The sequence below is a fragment of the Pleurodeles waltl genome, chromosome 3_1 (assembly GCF_031143425.1).
Source record: "Pleurodeles waltl isolate 20211129_DDA chromosome 3_1, aPleWal1.hap1.20221129, whole genome shotgun sequence".
NCBI classification, from domain to species: domain Eukaryota; kingdom Metazoa; phylum Chordata; class Amphibia; order Caudata; family Salamandridae; genus Pleurodeles; species Pleurodeles waltl.
In genome coordinates, this window is record NC_090440.1 from 668522091 (window position 1) to 668533809 (window position 11719).

The 11719-nt window shown below is 45.1% G+C and overlaps 1 protein-coding gene across 1 annotated transcript; it reads left to right on the plus strand.

The window, feature by feature from the left end:
* The first annotated feature begins 310 nt into the window (after window positions 1–310).
* Window positions 311–6066, plus strand: FTH1 (ferritin heavy chain 1). The gene is made up of 4 exons (XM_069223218.1): window positions 311–762; window positions 3731–3877; window positions 4427–4552; window positions 5746–6066. The coding sequence occupies exons 1-4, from the start codon at window positions 661–663 to the stop codon at window positions 5902–5904; spliced, it is 534 nt and encodes a 177-aa protein (XP_069079319.1). The 5' UTR covers window positions 311–660; the 3' UTR covers window positions 5905–6066.
* The last annotated feature ends 5653 nt before the right edge of the window (window positions 6067–11719 follow it).

The window sequence follows — 11719 nt, forward strand, 5'->3', positions numbered from 1 at the left end:
TTTACAACGCCAGTAGTTCTAACTCGAACAAATGAGAGACCGATTGCATTTCCAATGCATGTTATTAATGAACTTCGACTGCTGGTTAAGGAGGTAAAAAAGGTAGACTTTCTGGTGAGTCGTCGAGGGCAGTAATTCGCTTGTGATTCAATTACCTTCGTTTATGGAGGAGCAGTGTCGTCGGTTCTCTTTCAGTGTAGAATCGCGCTTACATTTAAAACGGCATAGCTATCGAACAGCTGCGCGCGCCTTGTTAAATAAGGGGCGTGGTCTTCTCAACGCGTGTGACGTCAACGACCTAGATATAAGGAGGGTGCTGATACAAACAAGCCAGAAAGACGAGACTATAGTTGGTTGCAGGTTGCTAGTTGCCAAGCAGACTGAGTGCTCCTGCTCCAACAGTGTTTGGACGGAGCTCTCTGCCTGCAACCACCCCAAGTGCATTTTTTCTGGCCAGGGAGAGCCGTTAGATTTCCAAGGTCGAGGACGCAGCCCAGGAAGCCAGTATCGTCATCCTCTCCAAGGCCTGGTTTTCTCCTGACTTCTGCCCACCTCCCCGTGTTCTCGGTACGTTTCAGGCCTACCTTTCGCAAGACCTATCGTAAAGGCTGTTTAGAACTCCGAGATCTCCTAAACTCCGTCTAATCTCTCCTAAACACCATGAGCTCCCAGGTGAGGCAAAACTACCACCAGGACTGTGAAGCAGCCATCAACCGCCAGATCAACCTCGAGCTTTACGCCTCTTATGTTTACTTGTCTATGGTAAGTGAATGTCCACTTTTATGTGGTGTGTAGGGGAGGGGGGTCTTACCTTTAAGGCCTTTATAGGCAAAACGATACGTGAGGCTTACTATTATAAATAATAAATCTCTGCGCCTGTGGTCCAAAGTAAACTCTGTGGTGGGGGAAAGGCTACTTAACTCCGGTCACGGTCTTCTGCTTCGGGTTACAAGCTTGCGTAAGAGAATAAGCCGGGTTGCATTGATTGTTGTTCTTGACTCACGATTTTAAACACCAGATCTGTCAGACGTGCACGCAGGAGGTTACTTTACTGTGAATGGGTCTTGTTGACTTGTACATCTGAGACCCCTGGTAGTAATGCGTGTTCTACGCATGTCCGCTTAGTGGCGTCCTTGTGGGGATTTAAGACGTACGGTCTGTTTACTCTGGCCTAGCGAGATGACTTCAGGTGGTCTTTGTGGTTGGTCTTGGATGTGAGTGAGCATGTGGTGTACGCTTTTCTTGGCAAAAGCTCAAATGTATTGGTCAAGTTGGGCAATGCTGCAGTTTTTTTTTTAAGTATATAATGTTTGGATGTGGTTGTTGTGAAATCCATAGATTTCACTTGAAATCACTTTTGCTGATCATACCCTAAGCCCTTCATCATGTCTCCATGACGACTCTTACATACTTTAACTAAGGTAGTCGTGTGCTAGCTGGGGCTTGGTTGCTGTGGTTTTCTTGCTTGCATTGGACGCATCTGCTACTTGGCTCTGGGCATTAAATCCTAACCGGATTAATGCCCAATTGGTTTGTGCACATGCAAGCATACTTATAGTAAGTCTTCGTCACCATTCCATACATACAGGTGGAGGTTGTACAGGCTATTTAGTTTAGTAGGGCGTGAAACTGCGTCAAACGTCTCTGCACTTGTATGGCAGTGGGAGTTTTATGCTGTCGTTCAGTCGGCCATTTTGCTTTCTGCAGTGTTGCTTCAGACATGGAGATGTGGATGAGGGATGCTGACTGGTATGGCGTGCCTTTCTGCATTAATACTGGAGTTCCTTATAAGTGTTGGTGTTTACTTTAGAAAACCGCCGTGAGCCGAAATCATCTCTGCAAAACAACTTCCCTTCGTTCCTTAAACCCTAACCCGTTTATATATTGTACTATCATATGCCAACCCAAGCTTATAGCGTTGGCCTTGCTCAGCCCACTTCATCCATTGGCTAATTTCAATGAGCGACTACAGTTGAGGCTGGTGTCTGGGATCTACTGTTCTCCTCTCGGTGCAGAGGTTACACCGGAGCTATACAAGAGTAATGTCATACTGCGTGTTCACCCACATTGCTATTATCATTTCTCTATTGAAGAGACAGCGTGCTGGTGTGGCCTTTAGATTCTGGTCAGGGGATCGTTCACGGGCGAGCCATGACCTCTAAACGACTGCATTTCATGACAGTTTGCCCGTCGAATAGTAAGTCGGAGCGCGATTTACTCTGCCCCGGCGCTGCTTGTCTTCCAAGTCCCTGCCCTTCCCGTAGTAGGTCCTCCCGTTCCTGTGCTATTGGCCTCGTCCTTGCATATTAAGGCAGCCCCTTCGACGCTTGGTACCCGCGTTTCTCCGAGATGGTGTTCGCTATTGGCCTGGCACGCTGTCGGCTCACGTGGCAGGGCTCAAGTGCGTTTAGGGAGGCGTGCAGCCCAGCAGAGGGCAGGGTGCTCTGCGGACAGCAAAACAAGTCTCCGCACTTCGAGCCGAAAGCATGCCAGAAAGTATTCTTGGCTCTGAATGTGTTTACCAGAAACGCGTGCCAACCTCGTAATGCCCTGCAGTGGGCGCGGAACTCTTGCTGTTCTCCTTGAAACACGGAGTGCTGCTCGCACTCCTCCACCACTGTACCCCTGTCCTGGCAATAGGCCCCTGCTACTCTTGTACTGCTATCTAAGGCGCTGGCTTGCACGATATGCTGTGTACTGCCTACCTGTGGTTCTGTCAGTGCGACCATCTATTTGCTATACTACCCCTAGCTGCTTCTGTTTACAGGCACGCCCTGCTATACTTGTAATTTGGTTTTCATGTGGTATTGTGGTTGTTGGATTAAGTCTCTTTGACTAGATTTGTCGTATATAACTACTATATGCATACATATTGGGGGGTGGGGGGGAGCGTGTCTAGTAGTGGGCTCACGGACTCACTAGCACCAGAGCAAAGGGAGAATTCCGGGCTATCTTTTCAGTTAAGGTAGAAATCCACCTGGAACGTAATATGCCCTAAACTAATGTAGTGACATGCCCTGGTAAACAGCTAAATAACGAGCAGGTTTCCACTCTACTGGAGTACATCTACTTGCCTAACATTTTACTGTTTATTGTTCATTTACAATTGGATAGCACACTACCTTTTGGTAGGACCGAGTATAACAAAGCACCTGTACTGATGCTACTTTGTAACCTTTTACTGAATGTAACGTCTGAATCGGCTGCGAGTCTGTAATTGTGACCTATTTAGTATACATTCACTACAATGTTTTTGCAGTAACTCTTGATGCATCTATTAATATAGCCAGTCCTGACATGGCTCGTGCTTGCAAGCGTTAGGACTCGAGCAGTCCAACAGATCCACTTTCAATGAAATCTGCAGTCCCCATAGTGCCTTGTTTTTCTGCCGTTTATGAAAATCCTCCTTGCAGCACTTAATTCTTTTTCGAAATATTAACCTACACATGCTTCCAATAAAGCACCTCTATGCTTGCAGGCAATGGTCTATAGAATTTCAGCCCAGAAACCTGCAAAATTTAATTGCAATGCCAATTTCTGTAGTGCTGGGACCCGCACTTCTTACGTCAGTCGACCCTTCCAGTACGTGCATGCACTGCGATGCCTTTAAACGCCGACTTGTGGCCACTACCATTATATCTGCCAGGGTTTCTACTAACAAGACATGTTAGAGCCAAGCATTAAGTTTGTCTTCGAAGAGTCCTTACTCGCATATTGCTTTTTGTTCTAGTCCTACTACTTTGATCGCGATGACGTTGCCCTGAAGAACTTTGCCAAGTTCTTCTTGCACCAGTCTCACGAGGAGCGTGAACATGCTGAGAAACTGATGAAGCTGCAGAACCAGCGGGGTGGCCGTATCTTCCTTCAGGAAGTTAAGGTAGGGTGCTTGCTCTAGGGATTGTCTTGGTCAGTCCTCTGTTCAGAGGAGAGCTACAGTAACCAATGTTTACCTTTACTCGTGCTTTACGGCAGCTCACTGTTAACTTAAAACTACGAAAACTGAGTCGGTAAACTGCTGATACAGAGTTTCTATACATATTTTACTCGGGTAAGGTCTGCCTCTTTAATTGCTAAACTTAACAGCAGGCTGAAATGAGTGAGTAATTTACTACTGAAATTACTCCTGCTATATTTAGGGGAAATTCTGAAGAAAGAAAATCTTGGCGATTATCTGGGTGTTTGCACAGATGCTTGGAGATAGTCCGGCATTAGACCACCTGTCTCTTTTTTTTTTTTTTTTTTTTTTTTTTAACTCTATCCCAGCTACTGCATTCATGAACTGATCTTCATGTAATCCTCCGTTTGAGGTGGTTCAAGGTTACTGTTGCTATAGTCCTGTATTTAAGATGTGTGTAGGGAGGGGCCACCTGCCTATGTGAATGAGGAATACAATAATGATATGTTAATAGTCCATTCTATGTTGCAGAAGCCAGAACGGGACGAGTGGGGAAGTGGTCTAGAGGCCATGGAGGGTGCCCTGCAGCTGGAAAAGAGCGTGAACCAGTCACTTCTGGATCTGCACAAGCTGTCCACCGATCGCAATGATCCTCATGTGAGTGTCAAGCACAGCAGTGTCTATTAGCTGTCTTCATGAGGCTGCAATGCTGCTTTGCGATTAGTGCTCACTTCTGCTGTTGGATTCTCGGGGCACACATCCAGAGGATGTATACCGGGGTCCCTGCATTGTAGCCCTGGTGATCCCCAAGAGTTTCAAGAAATAAAAGAAAGTTCTGACTTTGACAGTCAGATGTTGCATGCAGTGTGATTAAAGCTTTCCCCTGCTGAATCCCTCTAAAGTCAGGGTATATTGTCTTAAGTGCTGTAGAGCTAGCTGCTGACATCAAATCTAGTACTTTCTCATAACACTGAAGGCTTTCTGTTCATTGTACCCGAGTACAAGGGGTGGACATGACTAAGGGAATTGAGAAATCAACCTGGCAGGTTGGTGGCTTGTAGGGCCAGTGCATTGTTGGCTATATTCCACGCATTGTCGGCTGAGTCTACCCTGGCCTTGCTAGATATCCACTTATCTGCTGGGCATTCCTTTGAAATTCCCCTCTTAAAGGTATTTGAATGCTGCATAGGCATATTGCATCTTATCATAGCTCGCCAAGTTCTGAAAAACCAGAAGTGCGCTGTGTAACCAAATCTAGTTTGGTAGCCTCTTCCTGAGGATCCTGGTTCTACATGACCTAAAGGTCACCTCAGTGATATAGCTACAGAGGATGGGAGACTTAATTTGACTACAGATTACAAACACTACCTGCCCGGTCTAGTGGGTTTGTATGGCCTCTTCGGTGCTGATTGGTTGGTAGCATAATAGTCAGATTTTTCGGAAGACTGCCTTTGGATGTTGAGTTTTGGTGTTTCAAATGACTACAAAGTCTAGAGTGTAAATGTCCTTTACTTCTATTGATGCATCATGGTCGCACCAGAAATTCTCATCAAATATCATTTTCCAGGCCAGATATAAGAACGCATTCTCAGTACCCGAGCTTTCCACAACCGCCTCTCTTGTAACATGCTCGTCTAAAATGTATAATTTCTATAGGAACGGGTTTCAGTATTGTCCTTGTTAACACTGGGGAGGGGCGTTTGCACTCACCCAATCACCTGGTACTTGCATATTTAGGTGTCGGACCCAATTTTGAGTGCAATTTTATTTATTTTACAGTGCTGCAGTCCTTGAGTAAGAAGTGTGTGTATTCTTTGAGCAAGTTAATTAATGTGAATTTTTCTTTACAGTTGTGCGACTTTCTAGAGACCCATTATCTGGAAGAACAAGTGAAGTCCATTAAGGAGCTGGGTGACCACGTGACAAACCTGCGCAGAATGGGTGCTCCTAGCAATGGCATGGCAGAGTACCTGTTCGATAAGCACACCCTTGGTGAAGAGTCCAGTTAGGCTCAGTTCGACAACCATTCCAGACTCCTGAAGTTGCTTTTCCATCTTTCTTTGTCTTGAATTCATTTTTTTTTTCTTTCTCTCCCAGCGAGAGAACTTGTTACAAGTTCAGGTTTTCTTTGCTGTAACGCTTTTGCATCCATTAAAGTGACTCTGAAAGTTTTCGTTTTACGTGTTGGTATGTGGCTTGGAGGTTCATTGTATTCAGGACAGTGGATAGTACATCTAGACACATTACTACATGTACTTTAAAGTTTCATAACATTTTTAGTAATTTACTGATTATACTTTCTCAGCGCTGAAGTATTTCCACTTAATCCCATAGATTAGGGAGAAGTCCTTATTCACAACGTAGATTTCTGATTTCTACATACATATATATATATATATATATATAATTTTTTTTTTGCTTCCTAAATTTAGGAAATGGGCGGTATTGGGGATGGCAGAGGGGCCGAAGAGACGGGAGGTGGTAATGTAGAGGTTGAAATTCTATTTAAAAAAAAAATATATATTTTTTTTAAATACGATGTCAATTGACATTAACACCAGTCTTGTGTATAGTTTCCTCAGCCTAGAAACTATTGTGACTGTATATCCATACTGGTGTTTCCTGCTTGTGAAGGGAATCTAACATCCATGCTGCCTTGTTTTCCTGTTGGACTCATGTAGAGGAGAGTGGAGGACTGTAGGAGCTGGTTCTGGTTGCAGTACCCCCACGTTTTGCCTGGTATTTAGATGGGAATTTGAAATGCACTGATTTACTGCTAACCAGGTCCCCAGAGCCACTGTCTTTCCCTTAAACAAAACACCTGGTCCCCAAGTTATCAGGCCCTTCAGCCCCCTGTAAGTCCCTAGTAAATGGTACATAGGGCATGGCACTGAAGAGGGCCCTCAGAGGTGCTGCACAAATTGTCACTTTGAGGGACCCAGCACCATCCTTATACAGACTGCATGACCAGGTGCTCCCAAAATTTAAAACATGACCTGGCACAGCCTATGTTCCAGCCCCCCTATCTGCATGTAATTTATGTAAGTCACCTCTAGCAGACCTTCCAGCCCTAAGGCAGGGTGCATTATATTACACAGGAACATGGGAGGGCATGAAGAGATATACCCCAGGCATGGGGACCAGGGAAGTCATTGGCACTGGTCACTATGTAAATTATGGTGTCTCTGACTATAGGGATGTTTGGTATCATAACTACACACAGGGCAACTTGGCGGTGCCCCCCCCCCCCCCCCCCCCCCCCGAGCCTACAGAGGGCTTTCTGACTTCAGGCTCCACAGATGTGTTTCTGACCCCTTTTTCTCCCCACCCCAAAATCACCACCACCTCAAAGGTGAGGGTCTGGCAGGACAGAGAAACCTGCACTGGGTGGTGGTATCACCTCAACCAGACAGGATGGACATTCCATGACAGGGAGCTTCTAAGGCCTAGCCACCTTTGTAATGCAACCCAGGACTCTCCAGATGGTGGAGATGGCTGGCAGCCCGTCTTCCAAACCACCTTTGGTGGCAGAACAGGTAGGAAAATCGGGCAGATGAGGTGGACACTATTAAATTCCTCCCTCTTGTTTGGAAGGAATTGGGATTTTAGGGCTATGCCCACTTCCCAGCAGAAGTGGTCGGAGAGAGGGTGTAGTCACCCTAAACTCGGGCAACCCATTGGCTGCCACCTGGCAATCCCTGTAATGCCTCTAAATTGAGTGTTTAGATGGCACCCGTATAACTCATATCCTGGCCTTTCTTCCTGTAAAGGAGAAACATTTTATTCTCAAAGATTTACTGTCTGACAATATTGAATACCGCCATCCCAAACCCCCATTCTACTATGATCTCAAAAATATCCCTTCCCAAACTCTTCTCTCCTTTACTACCCTAGTAAATTCTCCTTTATCTCTCCTTTGACTCACCCTAAACCCAATATAACTATGTTCTCCATAATACCTTTCTACAGACTTACACCCCCCACCTCTCTACTCACCCCATCTTACTATTATCGCCCAATTAACACTTCTGGATTCTTTCCTCTTCTCACTCCATTATTCTAGTCAAATCAACTAACCAACTCAAATGTCCTGTGCTCAACTTATACCTTCCTATAATAACACTGTACTCCTATTTCCATATACTAATCCTCTTGGGTTCCATGCTACTTGCTGAAACGCTCTTAGCTGCTTTGTCAGGGGTATTAAGTGCTATATAATTACCTATGAAGCAAAGGACAAATAAGAGTTGTACCTGCAGAAAAGAAAAAGCAGCTGACTTGGAACCAAACCCTCTGGCCTCCCTACTGACCTTAATGGATGGTGCCCAAAGTACTTGTTCTCCCTGCAGCTGAGCCTCCAAGAAACTCTGGAGGACAGCCTGCCTTCTACAAAGACTCGAACTGCTGTGACAACGTTTCCATGTAAAGAGACTGCAACCCTTGGAAGAGCAAGGACCTGACACCTGAAGTGGCCCTGCCAACCATGGCCAGAGGTGGAGCCAGCCCAGTTCCCCATCTGTTTAGAGTCCTAGTCCACTCAGGTTGCACCTCTCTTGGGGTGCCCCCTCTTTGTTTTTACACATCCCCAGTGGTCTGCAGCTTCTGCACACAGGCCCTTCTCCTGCAGCCTTGTGGTGAGAGAAAACCCAACATCTCCAGCAACCACTGCATCTGTTGTCCCTGACCCAGTCTGAGGTGTCAACGATGTCCCCTTGGTTCCTTAACGCCATGTCCACCCTGGTCCTATCCTCTCCCTGCTGGACTACCTGAATGAGTGCTCCCAGGTGGAAAAACTTGATGCCTAAGGGCACACCTGCATCTGTGTCTCCTGGGCCCTGGAGAAGAGGACCATAGGTGCACCTATGTACCCCTCCCCCACATAAACACCCCAAGTCTAGTACCTACCTGTTTGTCATGGACTGGCTTCCTAGCCAGAGCCTGGTTTTACGAGGAACAAATTCCCATTGGGCGCAAGACACCTTACTGCACCCAGCTTCCCAGAATGGCCTGCTGGTGTGGTTCTGATCAGTGTCCAGAGATTGGCTTTGTAAGTTGTTAACCCTGTGATTTATTAAACATTGTTATCCTCCATGGGATAAAATTGAGAGAACTCTGAAAATTGTACTGTATTTCTGAAGCTACAAAGTCTTTATGCTGCAAAGTCTACCTTTTTATGGAGTTCTTGTGTTTGAAACAAATAATTTTCTAAATTGGTCTCAGATTTTGAGTGTCTCGGTTATTTCCTTTGTATAACAAAGGCATGTGTGAAAATCACTTGTTGTAGGATTTGATTTTATTGGTTTCCTTGATGCTTAAAGTTGCCAAGGCTGTTGTTATCAAACCTTACACCATTTAATAAAGGGTCAAATTCGTTTTTTCTGAAGGCTCACCTTCCTAAAGACAGGTCATATTTGAACTGTATGATCTTTATTAATTGTTACGCTGATTACTGTAAATATTCACCTTCGTACTTGGGCTGTTGGTTCTTTTTATATTTAGGGTTTGCTAGCAGACTAAGTTAGCAAACTGCACCACTGATATTACCCCTGTCCTCCGTTGCTCTTCTACCCCTATTTTTTGTTTATTAAATGGCCTCTGCTAATACTTCTGCGTTCACACTTTATAATTTTACTAATAAACTATAACTGACCTTCATCTTAGAATACAAAGTAAAAATAGAGGCAGTGTAGAGGTAATGCTTTATGTGCATTAATGATGGTGCATGTCATGCTGATCTAACGTCTTGATTTGCAAAGAAACTTGAGTGCCCCTCCTTTGTTTTGGCCAGTGCTGTTGAAGGTTTTTGCTGGTGCAGAGGCACATATGTAAAGTGTTAACCAAGGTGATGGTATTGACTTTTATGCTATAATAATGAAGTTGCTACCTACTGTGATTTGGGAAGTTTGCACCCCTGGGAGCAGCCCATGCTCAGGATTGCTTTGGTATCACTTTCTTGATCCCTTATTCTGACACTTGGGTTTTGGATCCATCAGTGGGGGTTCCCGCCTCAGACCACTGCATCTTATTTAGCAGGGAGGCTTTGTAGCAGGGTTTTCAGTGCATTTGTATGCTGAATTTGCAGCATAGAAGCAAGCATAGGCAAAGCCATTAGGTCTCACCTACGTGAGAGCTCAATGTTTTTTTTAGCCATGCTGGACAGCAGCATGGCTGCAAGTGAGGGGTGTGGTGTATTGCGCAAGTAAGCCAAAAAATGCAGTTATGATAAATGTTCAAAATGTTTTTTAAAACGAGTGAAGAAAGAGGTGGTGGATAACAGTAAGCGGTGGGGTGAGCAAACTGGCACTGAGAGACGGTAGCAATGCCTTGTGACTGTGCCAAAGCTCTCAATCATGGCTTTATATAAAGTGTTTAACGAGCCATGACGCAGATCTCTGGAGTTACGGCTGAACAGCTTAGCCCCAGTTTATTTTTCACTTTTGCTGCGCCCGCGGCAATCCATGCTCATTTTCCCATATGGAGCTACCCCTAGGAGAAGGCAGCATGTGAACCGGAGCTGGTATCCTGAAGCTCCTGCCTCAATCACAGCGTGGTCAGCGGACAGACGCCAAGTTGAAGCAATCTGTTCTTGGTCCATGTGCCATAGAAAGAAAAAGGAAGTGATGCTTGGAGTGCATTTGTCAATTAGGGAAGAGCAAGGAAGGGTGACCATTGATGGCAAGCAATGGGCCCCTTTTATTGGTTTATAAAATACATCATCCTCCCTCACAATCGAGTGAATGCGTTATTGCATGCGATACTTGAAAAGGAAAAGGGCAATTCTATTAAACAAGCTGCTATCTCTTTCTAGATTGGTTACTTCACATCCTTAGATGGCGCACACCTGCAGAACGCCAGCAGCCTAAAGGTTAAGCTCTACAGCCCACAACCTGAAACCGTTTCTGAGGGATAGCTAAAGGGCTGTTTGGATGGGCATAGAACAATTCAGGGGATGCATAAAATATGTTAAACGTAGGAGGAAACTTAACTGCAGCCGTTGAGTGTGTGTGTTTGGTGTCGGGGATTGCCCAGGTTTACTTTAAGTATTGTAAAGTATTTTAAATCTAATTCGGCATTTGTATGTTGTGAAATGTAAGTAGGAGGCAGACCCTGTATGGCCAAGATTTTGTTCATTGCATATTTTGCTACTTGACAGTTCTGGTAAGAAATGCTCTGAGTAAGGGAGTGATGGCCGCATTACTGCAAGATAGTTCCCTGCGCCCACTTGTGTGAGTGGCAGTTGGTCCGTTTTACTGATCGGAACCCAAGGTATTTAACCTGGGAAATGGTATTAACCCATTCAGAAATCTTGCTGCATCGGGGGTGTCATTTGAATCTCTCATCAATGCCATTTGCATGAACCTAGAGCCAGCGTTCGAATCTGAATGAGAAAAGTTGTCACTGGGCTGTTTCGTTTAGAGCTACAGTTTGACCCCAGGGAGGGTAAACTGTCCACCAGGAATGCATTCAGATAGTGTGGTACTACAGCTTTCAGGGCACATAGAGGTGGTTAATGCTGGTGTCCTGATGACTTGTGTTAATGTTGTTGGGGATACAGCTAGTCTCCTGCTATGCCCCTCGGTAGGGTGACGTATTACCATAAATTTTGGAAAGTGAATTTTCTTTACAGATGTCCATTCAGTTAAAAGATTTGTGCAATGTTCCCAGTTGGATAAGTTCGGTAAGTTTCACTCTTTGTGTGAAAAGGTGGGCAAATGATGATCTGCATGAAAACTATGGATAGTATTGTGTCCAACTTCATCTGTGATACAGAGCTGGTTGTTTTGGGCAGATGGCCTGGTGTTCACTTTGTCCAAATCCAGAATT